Genomic DNA, 22,663 nt, shown 5'->3' with positions numbered 1-22,663 from the left:
CTTTATACGTGGCCTTAAACTTCTTCAAAGGTAGAAGAGCACAGTGGGGCTTAGAGTCATGGAAAGGGGTGACCATGTCCTAGATGAGTGGCCTTTACTTATCTACTTTAATTCACCTTATTTGTTTGGACCTTGGGCTTCTTATTTGTAACACGAAAGTAAGCTGTAGTACTTGTGTCGTCATGATGTAAAGAATATTTAAGGTGATGGACATAGCACTCTCAGCACAGGGTCTGGTTCCTGGTGAGCACGTAAGTGTTAGCTGCTGTAATTAATTATAGGAAGGACAATATACTTTTGTGCAGAAAATGAGCGATGCTTGAGACTTTAAAAAGAGAAATGTGTCTGGAATCTGGAGTTGCATCATCAACTTTGGGGTCATGAACTTTGCTGTATCATGATCCCATGGTTGGTGACTGCCTTAATTTTTTTCTTGTCTTAAAATTATTTTATTTTTTTAAATAAATGTATTGGGGTGACAGTGGTTAATAAAATTATATGGGTTTTAAGTGTACAATTCTGTGATACATATCTGTATATTGCATTATGTGTTCACCCCCAGAGTCAGGCCTCCTTTCATCACCATATGTTTAACCCCTTTTACTCTTCTGTCCCCCTGTCTCCCTTCCCGTCTGGTAACCACTATACAGTTGTCTGTGTCTATGAGTTTTTGCTTGTTTGTTTGTCTAGTTTGTTCATATGTTGCTTTCAATTTTGTATCCCACATGTGAGTGAAATCATATGGTTCTTAACTTTTTCCACCTGATCTACTTTGCTAGCATGATATTCTTAAGATCCATCCGTGTTGTTGCAAATGGCAGTGTTTCATCTTTTCTTATGGCTGGGCAGTGTTCCATTGTACATATGTACCACGTCTTTATCCAGTCACCTGCCAAAGGGCACTTCAATTGTTTCCATGTCCTGGCCACTGTGAATAATGTTGTGGTGAACATAGGGGTACATATGTCTTTACGAATAAATGTTTTCAAATTTTTCAGGTAGATACCCAGAAGAGGGGTTGCTGGGTCATATGGTAGCTCTCTTCTTAATTTTCTGAGGAACCGCCATACTGTTTTCTATAGTGGCTATTCCAGTTTACATTCCCATCTGCAGGGTATGAGGGTTCTTTTTTCTCCACAGCCTCTCCAACACTTGTTATTACCTATCTTGTTGATAATAGCCATTCTTACAGGTGTGACATGGTATCTCATTTTGGTTTTGATTTGCATTTCTCCTAGAGCTAGTGAAGTTGGGCATCTCCTGTATCTGTTGGCCATTTTTGTGTCTTCTTGGGAGAAGTGATGACTGACTTAATTTTTAGGTTGATTCCTTGCACTAAAATTATTAATCTCATAGTAATAAATAGGCACTTAAGAGAATAGCAGATCTGAGTATATCATCTCATGGAGAATTCCTTTCCTTAACAGAGAGTGTACGTTTTCTTTGAAAGAGACTAGAGTTGGAATTAGGGACCAGAATAGTCAGAGTCCTGCCACTGACATTCTACATCTTATGGTAAAGTCACCTCTCGTCTTTCTGGGTTCTTTGTCTGTAAACCTGGGTGATTGCACTGAATTCTTTCTATGGCCCCAGCCAGTTCTGAAGAATCTCTGGTGCTCAAGCATACATGGCTTTGAGTATCTATTAGGTTTGTTGCATGAAATAGGAATGTTAGAGGGGCAAATGCCTGATGATTTTTCTGCTGTGTATTCTCTATTAAGATCAGAGGAATTTAGCCCGGCCGGGTGTGGCTCAGCAGTTGAGCATCTACCTGTGATCCAGGAGGTCACGGTTCCATTCCGGGTCAGGGCACATGCCCGGGTTGCTCGCTTAGTCCCCAGTGGGGGCATGCAGGAGGCAGCCGGTCAATGACTCTCTCATCATTGATGTTTCTGTCTCTCTCTCTCCCTCTCCCTTCCTCTCTCTGAAATCAATAAAGATACATTTAAAAAAAAAAAAAAAAGATTAGAGGAATTTAAACAGTGAATTTTCGTTCATTGGAAACATCAGCAAATTTACACAGGAGCCTAGCTGGGGCAGGGATGACATTCCCTTTGTTTCTTAAATTCATACAACTAGAAAAGGTGGTTACTTTTTTGGGTAAGTTGATTGAAATTGTAATAGAGCGTAGTTATTTATAACTGCTCCTAGAGTCTTTCTGCATGTTTCCCTTCCCCCTCTTTTTGTTTCCATTGCTATACCTAAATAGCCTTCATTTGCCATGACTAACCAGCCTAACTTTAAAAGCCTTTATCCATTTGCTCTGTTTAACAGTTTCTTTATCTCCCTTCACATACATCTATCTCAGTGGGGAAATTCTAGTAAGAGTCTTCTTCATCGACGCTGATGCTACACCTAAGTGCAGCTGCAAATTAACTGATCTGCTCAGTGACCCCAGCAAGCTATGTCGCTGGTAATGGTGGCCTAAGAAGTATCGGTTATATAGTGAATGAAGATAACGGCTTTAAATATTTTTTAAGTCTCTTTGAGCTTGGTCAGTTATATAAATGGATTTTTCAGTAATGCTAGTCACAATAGAGAATTCATTCTATGTTCTGAGTATAAATCAGTTTGTGCTTTAATGAGACAATTTCACAACTAGCTCCACATTTTTCGTTAAGTATGTTGGGGAAAATAGTTAAGTGTATATCTTTCTTTGCCATTCAGATTCCAAACATCCTTTAAGCATACAGGTTCATTTTTTGTTTCTATAATTTTACAGGAAATTATTAGTTCCTTGCCTAACATATTAAATGACAAATATGGAAGGAAGGTGCTGTTGTACCTACTAAGCCCCCGAGATCCTGCACATATAGTACGAGAAATCATTGAAGTTCTGCAGAAAGGAGATGGAAATGCACACAGGTAAGAACAGGAGAATGGCTTGTGCCCTTGGTCTTCTGATTTATTAACTTCAGTAGTGCATGCTTCCAGAATTCTACTTATGCATGCACACCCCTTCTCATACTCCCTCTCTCTAAAATTCAAAACGTGAATTCTATTTTTAAACCTGAAGTTGTTTTTATCTTGAAGAGGAAATAGAAGCATTGTGCCAAAAGAATGCCTGTGAGCCCCTTGCATGTAGTAGGCACTTAGGTGTGTGATTTGTTTTGGTTTTGCTTTATTTTTAAAGCTACTGATACCACATAATTGAGTACTCTAGAGAGTAGAACCCATAAAATTATATAAACATTTTTGTCTTGAAAGATATTTTGTTTGTCTTGAAAGATGTTTTGGATTGTTTGGGGTTTTTTTTATTACATGAGGCAAGCTTCGCTTATTGAATACTTGTTTTGTGCCAGGCACTAGTCACATCCTGGGGACACAAACATGAAAGAGATACCCCACCCTCATGCATAACAGAAAGATATAGGCAATTACAGTAGCATGTGACAGAGACTGTTGTAAACCCTTAGAGGTTTTTGTAGAAATACGATCACCGTATTTCCTTTGCCATTTATCTTATGACTCATTCAACCTGTTCCAACAGTAAGAAAGATACAGAGATCCGCCGCCGAGAGCTCTTAGAATCAGTCTCTCCAGCTCTGTTAAGCTACCTGCAAGGTCACGCCCAAGAAATGGTGCTAGATAAGTCTGCGTGTGTGTTGGTGCCTTGCATTCTGGGAGCTGCCATTGGAGACGTTCAACCTGCCATGAATGCCATCGCCAGCTTGGCAGCAGCAGAGCTGCATCCTGGTGGCAAGGATGGAGAGGTAATGTGCTATTATAAGACAAGCAAGGAAGCTGCAGCAGCTGCAAAGAGGAGTTCAGTGATAATTAACTCACTGCATACCAACAGTGCATTTGAAAATTGAATTCAGAATGCAGTGCTGTTGAAATGCTGTCTTGCAGTGACTCCAGGAGTAAAAAGAAAATCCTTTTAATGTGTCTCTATTGTCCATGACAGCCCCAAGCTGTCTTTCTAGTAAATTCTATGCTCTTAATTCTGTTTTGAATTTGCTGTCAACTTTTGAACCTCTCTCTATTTGTACATGCCTTTTCCCTCAGTCTTGAGTGTTGCCCATATCTCTGTGTTCCTATGCTCTCCATGTAGAAAGCTTTACTCATCCTTCAGGGTCCCTAGAATCTTCTGTGACATCTTCCCTAATCCCCTTATTAAAAGGTCTTTGCTCTTTCTGATAGGTCCTGCCTATATTATTTGGGTCTTATGTTATTCTGCCTTTCATTTTATTCAAGTTTATTCAGTTGTGTACCTGATCTGTGTTAGGCATTTGAGTCAGTGCTGCCCCCCCCCCCTTTCCCCTACCATCTTTAAGTTACCATTTTGGTGAACATGAACATAACATACTATTTAAATAAAAATGATCATTTCATATTGAGATAAGTGCTATGAAAAAAAACTATAGGTCATATGGTATTATAAGCTGGAGCCATCCTATTCCCAAGAAAACTTCCCTGGGGCAGGGAAGTAGTCACACATGTGTAAACATTCAGCATTAGGTTTTAATGTTTCTGCTGTAGTGTTCTGTTCCATAGGTGTATCTGTACCTCAGAACTGCATATTGCAGTCTGAAAAGTGGTGAGCATGATCTCAGGATGAACATTGTGGGGCTTTTTAAACCGGAACTCATGAGGCCAAGCCTAAACTAGTTCTCAGTGGCTGTGTTGCCTTGAACAACTGTTTTCGTTTTAGTCTTGAAGTTAGAATAGACCTCCAGGTATAATGGTCATTCTAAATAAAGATCTTTTAAGCCCATGAAACTTTCAGCTTTGCTGAATCCTTGTCTGTATTGATATAGAATGGCTTGTGGGCCAAGGCATGGATGAAAACAGCTTGTAAATTAATGTGTTCTTGACCCCTCATAGCTTCACATTGCAGAACATCCTGCAGGACATCTTGTGCTGAAGTGGTTAATAGAGCAAGATAAAAAGATGAAAGAAAATGGGAGAGAAGGTAGGTTGTTAAACTTGACCTTTTGTTGTAGCCTGTGTGAAATTTCAGTAATTCTTGGAGTCCCTGAATTTGATGTCAGCCATACAAGTTCAAGGGAGTTTGTTGAGTGTTCAGAAATAATGTCTGTGACTAAGAAATGATTTAGTGGTTGCAAGTACTGCTTTAGTAAATGCTAGAGATTTGTGTCCTAGAATCCTTTAGGTTTTTTTTTCTCTTTCCCACCCTCCCTCACTCTTGTCCTCTTTTCTCTGCTACTTCAGAATTCTGACTGAGCTTCGCTAGTTTTCTAAAACGCCATTCTATTCCTTGAGGATGGTGAGAGCACTACAGTAGGGGGCCCATGTGTTAGTATCATGACCCCAGTTGAAAGGTATGATATTTATTTCTAGTGTTGAAGAAGGGACAGGCAGAAGAAAATTATCCTTATCAGAGAATTTTGAACTGGTGCCTATTTGGCATTGAAATACATGTGACCAAAGAGCAAGCCAGTCCTTGGCATTTATTGTTTTTTCAGAAACCTCATAGCTGCTCTGTAGAAACTCAGCTCTCAAGGGGAGAACAGATCTTTTATCTAATTGAAAAGTTGCATACCATTTCCTTCTCAGTCCTGTCTTTGACCAGACCTTCTCTTACTAAATTCAACTCCATCTGGTATTTTAGCCACTAGAGAGATTTCCCCCCACTTGAGTAGTCTAGACTTTCTATTACTGTATCTGGGGAAAAAAGTGACAGATTGTAAATGTGTGTCTTTAGGCAAGTTGCAGTTCTAATGGCTAGTAAGGCAGTCAGTGTCCAGCAGAGCTGTCACTTCTCACTCTACCTTTGAGAATAGAATCTTGGAGCTATTTTCACTAAATTTTTTGTGGAAGAGATAGCTTCTTATATTTTAAAGGAAAAACAATGTACTGAATCATCTTTTTCATTAAAAATGTTGGTGCACATTTGAGCTGAGTTTATGTCAGAAAAGTTGATTGACTGACTTTTAAAGTCCAGAAACTTTCTAGTGATTTTTCTTCTTAATTAAAATGTGCTGGCAGCCCTAAAACATGCCTGCTTGGGCCTGAGATTTTTATCATTTTCATGTAGCAACACGAGTATGACTAGCTGCCTTGGGGTATCTGTTGCTGTGTAACAAGTTACCTCAAAACAATAGTTTTCAAAACAGTAATAATTCGGTTAGGGTTTAGTGGAGCTTGTTTCTTCTCTGCCCAGAGTGCTGCTCATCTAGGGGTTGGAATATCCACTTTCACAGTGGCTGGCAGTGGCTGAGGCCAAGAGCCTCTGTTCCTCTCCCTTGGCCCCTTAGGCTTCCTTACAACATGGTGGGTTCAGTTTTAAGAGAACAAAGTAGGTATGTGGTTCTTTCATGGTTTAGCCTCAGAATTATTTAACATCACTTTTATTATCATATTCTCTCGGTTAAGTGAGTCATAAAGGCCCACTGAGATTTAAAAGTAGAAGACATCGATTCTATCTCTAGATTGGGAGGGGGCCAATATTCTGTAAGAGCATACAAGATATGATGTTGTAGTCACCTTTGGAAAACACCATCCACCTCACTAGCTGATCTCTCTCTCCTTAGCATGTGCCATGCAAAACAAAATAGCCATATATGCGTCTTGGCTTTTAAAGGCTCCTTTACATTTGGGTATCTTTCGATGAATTGTACATGGTGCCTACCTAAGATGCTTGCTTCCAAGATAGGTTGTCTCTGTCTCCATTTGCACTAAATTCTGGCCTTCAGAAGTTCCCCTTTGTCCAAGAATTAGTTACACTTCGATAGCACGGTGAATACACCAAGACCTTGGGAATCAGATATACCATAACAACAAAAGATGAGTGGTGTTTCAGATGGGTGAACATTTAGTATCGTAAAGAGTAATTGCCAAGTATAAGCACCGCTAGTGTTCACGGAACCTTCTTGAGTGAACATTTTCCATGAGGGGAAATTTAACTTCATTCAAACCCAAGGTGCTGCTGTCATAAATTTACTTCCTGAATACCTTTCAGGTCAGGGTTAAGTCTTTCAGTAGTACAAAGAAATGCAAACATGACCGAGAGTGTTTTATAAGAATTCATTGTTTCTCTTGAGTAAATACTGCTAAGCATAGCTTAAGATTTGGACCAGATTTGAAAGAAATGGCTATACTATAAAAATACATTATATAATCCTGAATGGGAATTTTTAGTGTTAAGGGAGTTTGGGTGAGAACTCTTTTTATTAGCTTTTTTATTAAAACATACTCACAGATTTAAGGGCAGCAGAGAGGGAGATGGGAGTTTAAATCTTGGTATATTATGTTCACTAAGTTTCAATATATTTTACAGGTTGTTTTGCAAAAATACTTGTGGAGCATGTTGGCATGAAGAACCTGAGGTCCTGGACCAGGGTAAATCGAGGCGCCATTATTCTTTCTAGGTATGTGTCATGAGTGCCTTTCTCTCCTCGGGTCGCCATCCTGAGTTCTTGTTTATGCAACAGACTTCTCACATTTATTTCTCTGTTCCAGCATTTGTTCCCCATAGTCCAGGGTTACTCTCAGTCACTTATGATCTAGACGAGTGTACCAAATAGTAGAAAGCAGCTATAACTCTTCAGTCAATCCTCACAGTTTTTTTCATCTGCCCTCTTTTTGGATGTCAAGAATCATAAAATTTTGACAGTCAAAGGAATCATGTGATTGTTTCTACACATTTATGCTTTTGACCAAAATGTATTTGTATTATTTTTAATGAATTAGCCTTGTCCCTATGAGAACAGTGAGTTATTTTTTCAATTGTGCTGAATTTACATGTAATTTTCATTCATTGTTTTCTACTATTCTAAAAGGCTTTAGGAAGCATTTGCTTCTGAAGTCTGCACATGAATTATTTCTAATTAAAATGGATAGAAATATGATGATTTGTGAATTGAGGCATATACTTAACTTGCATATTGTTCTCTGGGCACAGTATGTTGAGTTTATAATTTACTGGTCTCTGAAATTTCCATGCATTCTATTCCCAGATGAAACCTTCTATTAAGAACATTCATTTAAAAATAGGTTTGTGAGTTATGTTGAAGCAATCACTGTTGGTTTTTTTCCTTGCTGTGTTACCGAGGTTTGGAAAACAGATACCAATCTTAGTTTGAATTTCCCTCAGTATTTCACATGCAAATATTATGCAGTTTCATCTGTAGTGTTTGTAAATGTTATGTGTTTGTTCAGTATATAATTTGATTTGGAAAACATATACTTACAAACATACACATTCCATATGAACATTTCTTTTTTTCAGGTATATCAGTATCTCCAAACATGGGTGTTACAGATTATTTTATTCATTTCTCGTTAAAATTAGTTAATTTTCCAGTTGATGTTTAATACCCAGAATATATTAGCTGAAACATGAACTCTTTTGATATAAATTTCTTTACCAGGCATTTGGAATGTTAGCACCTACTGACACATTCTTTCATTACACTTAGTTAACTAAAAATTTCAGCAATGCCATAAAATTAGCTTATAGAGTTTTCTCATCAGTGAGAGCTGCGTGTAAGTGGGTTTCAAATATATGAGGGATGCTGTATTGTTATTATGGAATACTACTTAGAATTGGAGCAGGAGCACATAAAACATTTGGGGTTCTGAAGGGAAGTTGGACTATAGATTACCCAATAATTGATTAATGCAGCAATCATTTCTGTTTGGTTTTTAGAATATTGTCATGTGCTTGACTTATTTGGTAAAATTCTCTGCTTGTTTATATTTTACTTTAAACCCTTGCAGTTTTTTTCCTAAGTCTTTTTTATATTAACTGAAAAAGCATTCTGGCTGAAAAAGAAAATTGGCCTTGTGTGCATTCTGAAAAATAACTCAGGGAAGCAGAATTGTCTAGCACTTAAAAGCATGAGCTCTAGACAAACTGCCTGGGTTCCAGTCCCAACTCACTGTGTGGCCTTAAGCAAGTTATTCAGCTTTTCTGAGTCTTAATTTCCTTGATGATAAAATGAGATTAATAATAATCCTGTGTTATGAAAAAAACTAAATGAGATGATACATATAAAATACTTAGCATTATGCCCAATACACATGTTCAATAAATATCAACTTTTATTACTGTTATGCATTATGTGATGGTGTGCTTAGCCAAAGTATATAAGATAAAATGGCCTCGTGAGTCACGGATCTATTAAAAGGGACTTTACTTTTCGACTTCGTGGGTGGGATGCAGAACTTGCTGCTGTGCCCCATGAGCGGGGTAGTGCTGCTTGGGGCTGCTACTTATCCTCTTTCTGGACCTCACGAAAGTTACTGGGACCAGGCGCTTTAAAAAGTGCCAAGAACATGTTTCAGAAGTCTATGTTTAAATGTCCTGCAGAAATGGGGGGAGAACAGGAAATTCAGCCCTGGTGTCCGTCCTGGTGCTGTCAAATTGCCTGAGTCCCAGCCCCTGCGTAAAGAGAAGGGCCTCCTTGTAGCCGGTCGCCAGGGCTCTGATCACTGTTGGGAGCACTCCAGAAGGTCTCCGAAAGCCGAGCTAACCTCATTTTGCTTAAGGGCTCACACTAATTGAGAGCTTTCTGAGTGTAGGGCTCTGGTTAGGTGCTTTACATATAAGATCATTTGACCCCCAAAACAGCACTGTGAGGAAGAATGTGGATTCTGTTGTTGATCCCACTTTATAGGTCAAGAATTTAAGTAGCATGCTCTTGGCTGTACAGTTACTGAGTGGCAGAGGCAGGTTTCAGATGTAGGCAGCTAAGCGCCAAGGTGAAGCTCTTCCCTCTTCACTAAATGTTTTAGCTGCAGAGTTCAGTAAGAAGGCCACTAACTGCTTCCCTTCACAGCCCCCCCTTTCCTCTCTGCGCACCTGTTCGTCCATGTGAATTCAGTTGCCCAATGAGTTCTCTTGGCCATCTGTTCTGTACATGTGGTGCCATGGAGAAAAACCCTGGGTTTGTGCTCCTGAGTTTAGGTGGAGAAGGGAAGACAGAATACATGTAGTAAATTAAGGCAGGGTATTAATCCTAAAATAGTCAAAGTGAAAGTAGGGCCCATTCTGTATGGAACAGAGTTGTTCCTACTTTTGCTTGAGTGACTCCATCAGCAAGATTATGAAATGGTTTTTATTTATGTGGTTTTAGAATATAGGCTACTAGCCCCTGTTATTTATCTGATGAAACATATATTTATAGTTATAAGACTTGTCTCACAAGTCAATAAATTTTTGTATACTGTGGATGCAGGTAGCACTTGCAGACGATCTAGGGATTTTTATTAAATTTAGTTTATCTTCTCTCTTCAGCCTTCTCCAGAGTTCCAATCAAGAAGTTGGGAACACAGTCAAAGCTGGACTGAAAAGCCTGATTCCCACGTTGGAGAAAAACAAGAACACCAGCAAAGGAGTAGAAATGCTACTTGAAAAACTGTCTGTCTAGATGGAAACAACTAATGAGATGGAATCATTGTTTCTCTTCTGATCTGTTTTCCCAGAGTGGAAAGAAGGCCTAGGGGTCCACCTCACTGGCACTTTGAGTGCTCTGTATATTCTTCTTTGTATAAGAATTTATATATAAAATGCTTTCTAAAAATGCTCTTTTTTACAGAAATTCCAGCCATCTTCTTTATCATCTTGAGTAGTAAGTCAGTCAGTGAGGTGGTGATGTATAAGGTATAATGGTCATATGCAGTGGGGCCAGCCAAACACATATAAAGTGCTTGCGTGAGTTATTCAGGGAAAGACACCTTCTGTGAGCAGTAGTCTGAGAAGGCTTCATTGGGGGGAGGTAGGACTTGAGAGGACTTCACAGGAAAGCAGGATGTGGAAACAAAGAGCCGAAGAGAGTTTTTGGTGGGAGCAGTGAGGTGGAACTTAATGGTTGTGAACTGAACTTCAGGAAGTGTTAGGGCCCTGATGGATGCAGGGTGGGAGGATACCCTGGCAACCAGGGCAGCTGCATTCCTAGCTGCCTTGTGGATTGGGTTCCATGTTAGATTTTGTTTGAAAGCTACTCGAAATTAGGGCTAATAGGGAGAAATGTGCTAGGTGAATTAGGGGAATCACAGTGGGTAGCAGTGTTAAGGTCAAGGTCACTGGGGAAATCTGCCTATCTTTGGATCTGGGCTTTCCAGGTAAATAGCTCCTTTTGATGAGATTTTCTTCATTGGGACTGGTTCTAAAGTAGTTGAAGCCTATAGGGTTTAGTTAGGAAGGAGATGCTAATTTGTTAACAGTGCAAAAGTTTTAACTTAAATTCAAGTAGGATGTTTGAATTTTATAACTGCACTTGGCTTTTAGCAATAAAACTTGGAAGGTTTGGTAGATCTTTCAGGCTCATGTAGCCCTGCCCTGACTACTTTAGATATCAAGCCTTGGTGCTTTCTCTAAGTACCTGCTATAACATGAGACCCACTGCGGTGTGTCGCTATAACTACAGTTGCTGAAGAACTGCAGTGCCTTTCCTGACCAGGCTACAGGGTCCCAGGACCACTCCCAACATTCAAGCTACCAGGACTCCACCTGCTACCTTCTCCTGCCTGGAACATTGAGCCCTGCCCAAAGAGCAAAGGAGCTGATATGTCTGTAATTCCCTTTGGCATGGATTTCCCCCACTCCACCCTAACTCCTGACACCATATCCCTGCCACCCAGCCGGGTCTAAAGATGGAGGTGGGACAGCGGGGGTAACTGGGGATGGGGGTAGGAGGTGAATCCAAGAGGCAACATCAGAGCTTACTTTTGTTTGACTAATACATTGTGAATTTGTTTTCCATGTAAAGGGCCCATTCAGAAAGAGGCGGGGAACCCTACTATTTCCATCTATGAGACTAAAAAAATAATATACAGAAGTTTAAAAATTAGAGTACTACAAAGCGTATAATAAAAGCAGCAATCCTGCCCTGCCCTACTCCTCACTCCTGTCTGGCCTTCCCAGAAGCAACTACCTCCAAGTCTTTTAGGTCTGCTAAATTTTTAAATATATAGTTTTTGGTGCGTTTTGTTTTTGTTTTGTTTTGTTGTTTTATCTCAGTTTAGGTATTTTCTTTTGACTTCGTATTATGGGAAAATACAGATTAAGACTTCACCACCACTCCTCCCCCACTTTTTTCTCTCCATGTTCCCAATAGAATTGCATCATTTTTGATAAAGCAGTGTTTAGAGTTTATATGGTTATACTGATGTAAATTGTTGAATACTGAAATAACTGATAAACTCTCATTACATTTCCTAAACCATTTTATTTTCCCTGTAATTAATAGTTCCCTCATTTATTTTCATTTAGTTCAGTTTCTACTACATTCCTATTACTATTTTTCACAAACTTTTTATCAAAATTGGAAGAGAGTCCCTTCCCTGTGCCGACTTCAGTGTGTGCACATCAGATGCTTAGAGCTGTGGCACGCAGTGTCTTGCAGTCTTGAGAAGATAAAAAACATGCAGAGGATGGTTGAGTAGCAACAGGTAAGAAGAATCTGGAACTTTGGTGATGTTGAACTGCTGAACAAATCAACTCCTGGAGCTGCCTCCTCCTGGACTTCCAGTTATGCGAGGGAATAAACTCCCATTTATCATTCAGGCCATTGTGAATTGGATCTTTAGAAACTTGCAGCAGAAAGTGTGCTGACCTGACTAAATACTAATCTCCACACTATTCAACACAACAACTCAACTAGCATATTTTCTTCAGACACCCTTCCTGGGGCCAGCTGGCTTTCTGGATGTCCTACCACAACCACCATCATTATCTGGGCCTTCCCTTCATTTCTGCTATGGAAAGTCCATTCTAGGACCCATGCATTTCTTTTTCTTGCTGAACGCCTTTTGTTGTTGCTGCTGCTGTTCAATGGATCAGTTGTTTAATTAAGTTAACACCTCTTTTGAATCTCTAGTTGCTTCCTGAGAAATGACTATGAGGCAAAATATTAAAGACCTTGCAAGTCAGAATGTCTCTATTCTGCACTTTCATACCTGGGTGCCTAGTTTAGCTGGATATAGAAATTAATTTTGCCTCAGAATTTGGAAGGCATTGGCCATTATTTTCTTTGGCTTGCAGAATTTTCTGTGAAAGTCCAATGCCATCCTAATCCTCCAGTCTTTTGTATGTGGCCTTGGTGATGGGCAGGGGGTGCTTCTGAAAGGTCACAGGACTTTTAAAAATCCCCAACTGCTTTATATTTCAGGTTCACACAAACTGGTATTTGTTGTGTATGTCTGTCTGTCATTCTTCATGCTGACACTTGTTGAACTGTTTTAGTCAGAAAAACAAAGCCTTTTCATTCTGGGAGCTGTATTTGTATTGTTTCTCTGATCCCCTGCCCTGGTTTTCTCAAATCTTTCTTTTTGAAACTCCTGTTATTGAGATTTTGAATGCTGGTTCAATCCTCTAGTTCTCTTTTTCAGTTCTTTGGCTTTTTGTTTTGCTTTTCTGGGTGAGATGTTTCCAGGCCTTCCATTGAAGAGTTTTTTGTTTGGTAATTTCTTGGATGAAATGTCTTTATGTCTCTGGGGATGTTATATATTTTGCGTTCATTTGTTTTACTTTGTCTCTTCTGTTTTCGGCTCTGTTTATTTTGGTCTCTCCCTTAAGTTTGAGGCTTTCTTGGAGATCTTTGACTCTCCTTATATACTAAAAACTGATGAGAAATGGGGCAGGCCCAACCTATTCTCCACTGTTGACTGTTCATTGCCCAGGTGACAGTGTGGATTCTGCTATTTCACTGGAGCCCTCCAGATGTCAGGATCTGTAAGCCTTTTGTTGGGGCCATTCATCGCCTCCAGAGAGAAGTCTACCTGGCAGCCAGTATACTGTTTCCTCAACACTCAGTGTGCAGATTTTAATTAACCCACCTGTCCTCAGTTCAGTGCCTCTCGTTCATGCTCTCTTGTACCTAATGCCCCCTGGCTGGGGAAACTAAACCAACATGAGTCCACAAAATAAACTTTCAGCCTTCTGCCAAGGTGTGGAGTGGTGGTCACCAGTTTTAGCAGTATCCCTGTTTTCCATTCCAGGCCTCACCCAGTTTTCCCCAGTATCTAGCACCTCTAATTGCCAGGGTTTGCTATATATCCTGGTGAGAACCTCTTCTGCATGCCCTTGATACTCAGCTTTCTCAGCCCTGCTCCTTTCTGCACAGTTTCCTTTGTTGCTATCATTCACCCATTGATAGTCTCTCTGGTCTTGTGAATTTATACCATTCTAAGCAGAAATCTACAAATAGTTTTAACCAAACTGAAAACAGTGCACCTGGAGGGTTTATTTTCCATGTAAGAGCTGGGTTTGAGAATGTCTTTAATTTTTAAATTGAGCTTTTTGTAGTTTTCACATTGCATCAACCCTGTGCTTTCCCCAGGGATCAGACATTGCCTAGGACAGGGTTGGGGAACATTTTTTCTGCCAAGGGCCTTTGGATATTTATAATACCATTTGCAGGCCATATAAAATTATCAACTTAAAAATTAGCTGTGAAAAAGCTCCTAGATTTATTGAATGTTGAGTCCTGCCTGCATTTTCCTTGGCAGGGCCAGATTAAATGATTTCATAGGCCATATACAGCCCTCGGGCTGGATGTTCCCCACCCCTGGCCTAGAAGGAAGAACCTCGTTTCCCCTTTAAGCTGTTTGTGGAACAGAATAAGAGCCTCTTGAAGGAAATGGCTTCCTGCGTTCCAAACTCAAATCTCTTTAAAATATGAGATGGCACTTCTGTGTTTTCAATGAAAATTTGGAGAGGTTACATTTTTTTTTTTTTAATCCTCACTTGAGGATATTTTTCCCATTGCTTTTCAGAGAGATGGGAGGGAGGGAGGGAGGGAGGGAGGGAGGGAGGGAGGGAGGGAGGGAGGGAGGGAGGGAGGGAGGGAGGGGGCGGGGAGAGACATGGATGTGAGAGAGACACATGGATTGCTTGCCTCCCGCATGCGCCCTGACCGGGGTGGGGATCGAGCCTGCAACCAAGGTACCTGCCCTTGGTCAGAATCGAACCTGGGGCCCTTCAGTCCGCGTGAGGGCCGACGCTCTGACCACTGAGCCAAGCCGGCTAAGGCAAAAAGGTTACATCTTAGTTATTAATCACTCTTAAGCAATGTATATTTAGAATAATGGTTAAAAGACCACAACATTGCCCTGGCCGTTTTGGCTCAGTGGTTAGAGTGTAGGCCCTCGGACTGAAGAGTCCCAGGTTCGATTCCGGCCAAGGGCATGTGCCTTGGTGGCAGGCTCGTCCCCAGCCCTGGTTGGGGTGTGCACAGGAGGCAACCAATCCATGTGTCTCTCACATTGATGTTTTTTTCTCTCTTTCCCTTTCACTCTCTCTGAAAAGCAATGGAAAAAATATCCTCGGGTGAGAATTAAAAGAGAGAGCACAAAATCTCAAAAAGCACAGCAGTCAATACTGAGTCACTAATCATAAACTATTTCTATACCAAAACTAAAGAGCTAAATACAGAAATCTGCCTCTTGCGCTCTTGTCTCCTCTGAATTGCTTAACCTAAGGAAACCAAGTTTCTAATCACCTCCATCTGTTATGGGGTGATAAAATTTTTGTGATAAAATCCTAACCACCACCCGCTTCCCCCAACCTCAGAATGTGACTGTATTTGGAGATAGGGTCTTTAAAGAGGTAACTAAGATGAAATGAAGTCATGAGTTGGCCCCCATCCAATGTGACTGGTGCCCTTATAAGGAGAGATTCAGACACACATACATAAAGAGAAGACCATGTGAAGACAAGATGACCATCGACAAGCCAGGGAGTGAGGCCTCTGAGGGAAATCCACCCTGCAAACACCTTTATCTTGGACTTCCAGCCTCCAGAAACTGAGGACACAATTTTCTGTTTAAGCCCCACCCTGCCTGTGGGGCTTGTTACAGTCCTAGCAAACTACATCTTTCCTTTTTAAAATTTAAAGACACCACCACCACCAAAGTACCCTGAATTCCTTAACCTTCTCCCCAGATGGACAGTCTTATTTTTTTTTTTAATCAAACTGAACAGTGTTAACCAGGGGATCTGTTTTTATCTTTGCATTGCATGTCTTTTATGAATAGTAACTAAACTAAACGGCTCCTCTGCCCTGCATTCCAAAGCATGCAAACAGAAACTGCTGTGTGCATGTTTGTGCCCAATGTGGTGCCGTGGAAGATAGGGCCCATATTTCCACTCCCACCCCTATCAAGTAATGGTGTTTGGAAACCATCAAAATATTTTACCCAGTTTTAGACATGGACTCATGCCCAATGTTGAATGTAACTGGACAAAGCGAGCTGCGGAAATGTGGTAATGAGAAATACTCGTCTGTGATGTCTTGTCCTTAGGGAATTATTTATGTCCCGGAGAAAATGATTAGCTCTTAGCTGCACCTGTTACGTGATGACTATTTGAGTGGAAGGTGATAGGAATATGGTTGGATTATGAGAATCATTTCGCTTTGTGCTCTTGGTGACTGTAATTCAGCATAATGAATAATTGAGATGTTTTCAACAACTTCCAGATGCTTAAAAACAGGCTTTCCTTTTAGATAGAAATTCTCTGACATTTAAAACTCATTGATACACCTACTAGTAAAGGCGCTGACTTGCTGCTTGCTATGACATTCAATAATGGGAAGTGATAGAAGAATTAGCATGCTTCTTAGAGACCTACGTAACAGCAAGAAAGTGCTTTTGAGGAAATGGGCAAGTCTTTTGAGTTTTCTTTTTCTTGACATATCAACTCTTCTGCCCCATCTGTATTGCATGATATTTAAGTTTAGTTCTAAATACAGATCCGTTGGAGTCCATTGTGTCTGCTCGTAATAACCTGGCGGACATATGCTTTGGTCTGTCTCCCACATTTTGCAGCCATCCTATTTGGGTGACCTTCCGCTGGGTACACATGACCCAGGTCTCCCAAATCAACACCATTCCCTTGGCCACAAGGATTAGTTTATGGGTGAAGTGTACTCTTATTAATAAGTAGCATCAAATCTGAATCTGGCAGAGGAACAGAACCCCAGGCACTTGGAGCTCTGGGGCGTCTGTGAGATAAATCATGGAAGAAGCTCACCCTTCCCCTGGGAGCTCAAGCTCCTTAGCCTGTTGCCTGGTGCTGCCTGCCTGGATATTGCAGTCCGTCAGTTGTACAAATGTACTTTTTTGATCTTATTTTAACATCTGAAAGGATGCATCTTACAGTTGATGGCATCTTAGCAGTCATTTTTAATAGACTTTTTTTTTCTTGGCGACACAAAATAATGGTGGGTTTTACAGTCAAGGCATGCTACAGTTGGTAAAATAGAGCATTCCATCTTTTCCTCTGGATAGCCTGCTTGCTTTCCTGTAGTAGATTTTTATTCCTCTCAAAATTTCATTGCTAGATTCCTACCTGTCTCCTGCTATATATTTGTGTGCAAGTCACACCCCTTTGGAAATTGAAAATCTGGTAAAATTAGAGACAGTGTAGGATAGAGACAAGGAGCCCTGGCTCAGAACCACTTTGTGCTTTTTGAGCAAGTCTCATTCTAAATATAGATCCACTGGACTCCACCGTGTCTGCTCATAAGAACCCTGGTAGACATATGCTTTGGATCCCGGAAGACCCAGGGTACCCTGAGATGCCTCGGGAGTTTCGACGTGGTGGGGGTAGGAGCAGAGTAGACGGGGCTCCTGACCAGCTGCCTGGGCTCCTGTCATCTCCCTCATCTCTTCTGGAGGAAGCGGTGTGAGGGCCTGACTGCGGTCACCCTCGCCTGTGCGCCACGCCGCCTGCTCAGTGCCCAGGAGGGAAGCGCTGGGCCGGAGGCAGATTTCCTGTGACGCCAAAGACACTCAAGCATCAGGGCCCCTGCCTGCTGGGCTTTCCAAAGCCTGCTACCTAATACTTTATTGATAATTTTTTTTTTTTTCTTTAGGGGAGATCCTAAATGGTACAAGCTTCAGGCCCCATAAACCCCGGGTCCTCCCTTGCATTCGGCCCGAGCTTAATGTGCAGATGCCACTGCAGACCTGTCGTATGGACTGAGCACGAGTCTTAGCACGAGCCAGCCATCCGGAGTGGGTGGGGGTGCTTATTACGTGATGGCAAAAGCAAGTTACCGTATTCCTGCTAATGAACCGATGTAAACTGCCTGTTGTTATGCTTCTTTCATCTCCTCCACCAACACTTGTATCTGAGAAGCATGGCTACACTGCCTTGGTGAAATTCTGCTCCATTCCTTTGTAGTTATGTGACATCAGGTACATGAACCAACCTCTGCAAGCCCCAGTTTATTGTTTTTGTTTTTGTCTTTTTCCATCTACAAAAATAACAATTCCTCATAGAATTGTGAAGGTGGCACAAGATACTGTCACGATGTATTTAACACAGTGCCTGGACACACAGAAAGCTCTTGTAAGCTGGTTTTCCTTATTGCCATCATTGAGTGATTAGTTTAAGCAGAAACAGCTAGTTGCCGATCTCAATACCTCAGAAACAACTGGTTTTCAGCTGGTGGCCAGTGCCCATCTCAGACATTTCCAGCCTTCACAGGAGAGGTTTTTGTCTGTTAGGTATAAGAGGAGGTGTTGTATTCAGCTAGGATGTCACAGTAAAGTATAGTGAGTGCCTTTCTCTGGTCTTTTCTCCATCCTGCTCCTTTGAACTGATATGTGATGGCTGGAACTCTAGCAGCTGTATTGGATCACGGAGGCAGGCTTTTGCCCTAGGGTTAGAGTGGTGAGCAGAGTGGAGCATGGGTCTCTGACAACATCCTGGAGATGCTGTGCTAGCCTCAGAATGCTGGCGCTCAGGTTCTTTAACAAAGGCAGAGTTCTCAAATCACCTGGAGGGATCATTAAAACAGATTTTTGAGCCCCGCTCCCAAAGTTTCTGATTCAGTAGGTACAGTTTGGAGCCTAAGAGTTTGCATTTTTACCAAGTTCCTAGGTGATGTGGATGGTGTGCTGGTCCCAGGACCATGTTTTGAAAACCAAGACGGTATGTGTTAGGGAAATGAACATTTATCTCATTTAAGCCACTACTAGTTTGGGCTATTCTGTTATTTAAAATGAGTCTAATACATTATTTAACTTTAGCGACTACTTGCTCAGCGAAGTGATAAAAAGCAAAAGTATTGAAATGCCACTCAAAGTGAAGTAGAGATGGGGTGAATTGCAAATTGAGTTTTTGACCTCTGCACCGTTCATTCGTCAAATGAGTACTGAGCACCTAATATGTGCTAGGTGTATACAGCACGAGATGTAGACCATGAATGAACAGCAGTTACCTCCTCGCTGATATGCGGAATTCAGCTGAGAGAGACTCACTGTAACCAGTGTCTGCAGGAGAATGATTCACTAAGCCAGCAACTCCCCATCACCCACTGAGTCTGGAAATGGGGGGGACACAGGGCTGAAGGGGTCCTTAGAGGCCATCTAGTGCAGTGGTAACCAACCTCACCTGCACACTGGAATCACCTAAGGAGCTTTAAAATACGGATGCCTGGGCCTGTCTCCAGGATTTTAATTGGGCTGGGTGGGGCCTGGGTATCTGGATTGTTGAAAGTTCCCCTGGTGATTCTAATGGGCATCCTAGGTTGAAACCCGCCGATCTAAACCAATCCAGAGAGAGGAGGCTACTACCCCAAGGTGATATAGAGGGTCAGAGGCAGGTCTGCTGTCCCGCCAAGTGCCCTTCAGGTGCCTGGCTGGCTCTTGAAACCTGCCCGAGGCTGGGTACACTGCCAGGCCAATCCTTCCGCGCCCTTAATTGTCAACGACATAGGATGTATGGTGCTCCAGGCACTCTTCCGCTCCCAGCTTGGTGACAGAAAGCTCGCTGCAGCTCATCAGTTTCGCTAACAAGATTTTCCTTGGTGACAGTGAAACAGATCATTTTAATTAGCGTTAGATAATGAATTTAAACAGCATTGAAGTAACTCCAGAATCTCCCTTAACTGTCCTAAATAACATCATGCAGGAAATATCTAGTGGGATTGACTGTTGAGAAACGTCTGCTGAGGCCACAGCTGAAAGTCTCCTTACATGGGGCTTGTTTTCCCTGGTTTTACTTTGAAAACAGTCGGGTTAGAACCAGAGGCTGTGAGAGCTGCAGAGACTTAGATGTCATCTGGTGTCCTGGCCTCTCATCTGGTATGCACATATCTCCCTGTCTGCTCGTCCCCATGATGTGACAGTGACCCTGCTGGTGACAGGGAGTTTACTCCCGATCTCCCGAGAAACCCTCTCCACCCAGGAAGAGCGTCCCCTGTAGCTTCCCCCTTTGATCCCAGTTCTGCTCTGGGAATTCATTCCTGTGCTTCGCTCTCAAGGGAGCAGGGCAGCGTGTCTGAGGGCATCCTAAGGGATTTGAATAGATGTTTGGGATCAACACTGCTGCTGTTAGCCTTTGACTGAAGGGACTGGGGCAATGACATCTTTGTGGCCCTGGAAGAGCTTCCAAGTAGTTTTCCTCTCCCCCCTAAATTTCTATGGAATTGGCAGTAGATATTTTTGATTCATGCTTCTCTGAAAGAAAATGGAAAAAGAAAAATCTTGCCAGCCTTTTAAGGCATTAGGCTGTGGACATGGTCATCTTGTCATCATGATGTTATGGTCTCCCAGGTCCTCTTCTGACATAGAAAGGGGGTTCTTCCCTCTCTCCCCAACCCCACAAGCTGTTCCATCACCAGACCTGAGCTGCTTTATGGTAACATGAGTTGGTAACGTGAAATCGCAGGAGCTAAAGACTCTTAGGTTCCAGTTTTCTTGCATCTTTTGAACATAAATTTCATAAAGTGACATAGTAAGAGATAATTACCTAATAATCTCTTTTCTGTGGGTGAAAATAAAAAATGTTCACTTTGTTTTGTCTTTGCTTTAAAAAGAATTTTTGAAGTTATAACACTCGTTGAGGAAATGTACAGTCGCATCCCTTGTCTCTTTAACTCATGGTTGCTATGACATCATCTGGTGTCCCGCTGTGCGGTTTTGACACTAATCACCCGGAGTCAGTGTCAGCTTGTGTGTTTAAGGGCTCGGTTCCCAGTAAGACGGCCTTTTCTTTAGTAGCCAGCCACCTGCAGTTCTGACCACTGACTACAACTTCACAGGTTCCCACAATACCCTCACAAAACTCAGGAAAGCGCTGTGTTTATGACGACGGTTTTCTTACAAAGGGTGCAAATCAGGACTAGCCAAGGGAAAAATGCATGGGCGGAGGTGTGGAAGGGTCTGGAATGCAGGGCCCAGCGGAATCGGGGCGTCACGCTCTGTACACATTTGTGTTCACCAATCCGGAGGCTCCGTTTCGCTCAGCGTCTGGAGTTTTTGCTGGGGTTTCATTATGCGGGCATGAGCGAGGGAATCACCGGCCATGGGACTGAGCTTAATCCCCAGCCCCTCTCTCCTCCTGGGAGGTGGGGCTGGCTCCAAGTTCCAACCCTCCCATCACACAGTCTTTCCGATGACCAGCCCCTATCCTGAATCATCTCACCTCTCAGCATAGACTCGGGTGTGATCCAAGAACTCTTGAGTAACAAAAGCACTCCAATTACTTGGGAAATTACAAGGATTTAGATTCTCCTTCCTAGGAACCGGTGACAAAGGCCAGTCAAACTTACTACACAACAGAATGATTCAACTAGACGTGCTTGCAGAGCAGTGGGAGGCACGAGTGAAGTTCTGTCTGCAATGTGCCCACTCTGACACCCAGTCAGCCTGCGCCCCAAAGTGGGTATGAAATGGACTTGAATCAGTGGTTGCTGTATTTGGTCCCCACACACCTCTCACAGGGTTGTGTAACGCCTGTGTTTAAAAGATCGCCCTCTATTACATTGTGCATTGCTAAGTGCATTATGCATTTATACGTATGGGTCACATGCAGTGCTCATGGTCACAGCGTAGTTCCTTATGCTGAGCCAAATCTGCGCCCTGGTCCCCCGGAGTCACGCAGAGGACGACACCCTCTGTCCCAAGAGGGCTTTCAGTGGTTGAAGACAGATCCCGTGTGCTGTACATTTTCTCTGCAAAGCAAACATTCCCTGGTTTCTTCAACCACTTTTTCATACATTCTTCTACATATAGTTTTTAGGACAACCTCATTAGCCTTCTCATGAATATTTAATGCCCCTTTGTGTAGTACTTGCCAAGAACTGAACACAGTACTCCAACATAATGTATACACTGCTGAAAGAACTATAACTTTCAGCATAGTTCTACATTCCCTGATTTCACATTCAGTGCCCATTCATTCAATCATTCTGCAATTACACTTTTTTACATGAATTATAATTCCTCCATCTTTTTAGAAAAATTTCTCCACCATTTTACAGATCAAGTAAACGCACTTGGTGGACACTTGTTCCTCAGTTACCCAGCATCCATCTCCCTTGCTCCTGGTAATTTTGTGAAAAAGCATCATGATTTTTCTCTGGCCAGCCACTTTCTCGCTGTCAGTCTCTACACAGACATGGGAGTATAACCCAGGATTGAACAATCATCATTCCAGTCACCTCATCAAAGCGATGGGATGTTAGGCTTAAATAGTTGGGAAAGAGTGGTTCTCTTTCCACTGGTGTTGCAATTCTGATACGATAAAACAAAAACCCTTGAGTTACTACTGGATGAAGTCAGCATGGAAGAAAGTTGAACAGAGGGAGAGAGACTGAGTCTCTGTGACATCATTTGAGCCCGGCTTCCAACTTTGCCTGTAGACAGATTTAACTTGGACTTTTCAGTTACTTGAAATTGCTGGGTTTCATCTGTTTGCTTACACCAATTTTAGCTTTAGTCAAAAGAGTCCTGACATACC

The 22,663-nt window shown here is 41.9% G+C and overlaps 1 protein-coding gene across 3 annotated transcripts in view; it reads left to right on the top strand.

The window, feature by feature from the left end:
* Positions 1-13,860, top strand: part of PUM3 (pumilio RNA binding family member 3) — a 37,343-nt gene extending 23,483 nt beyond the window's left edge. Inside the window, exons 14-18 of one of the 3 annotated variants that reach the window (XM_081152390.1) lie at positions 2,723-2,865; positions 3,491-3,713; positions 4,828-4,915; positions 7,244-7,334; positions 10,205-13,860. In XM_081152390.1, coding sequence (XP_081008516.1) covers positions 2,723-2,865; positions 3,491-3,713; positions 4,828-4,915; positions 7,244-7,334; positions 10,205-10,337 — 678 coding nt within the window. In that variant the 3' untranslated portion in view covers positions 10,338-13,860. The remainder of the gene's footprint in view (positions 1-2,722; positions 2,866-3,490; positions 3,714-4,827; positions 4,916-7,243; positions 7,335-10,204) is intronic. The other 2 variants (XM_081152391.1, XR_013999927.1) reach the window with 2 other exon arrangements.
* Positions 13,861-22,663: the final 8,803 nt, after the last annotated feature.

The sequence above is a fragment of the Miniopterus schreibersii genome (genome assembly GCF_964146895.1).
Source record: "Miniopterus schreibersii genome assembly, chromosome: 11".
Lineage (NCBI taxonomy): Eukaryota > Metazoa > Chordata > Mammalia > Chiroptera > Miniopteridae > Miniopterus > Miniopterus schreibersii.
The sequence above is the reverse complement of the archived record's forward strand: the minus strand, read 5'-3'. Positions and strand labels throughout refer to the sequence as shown.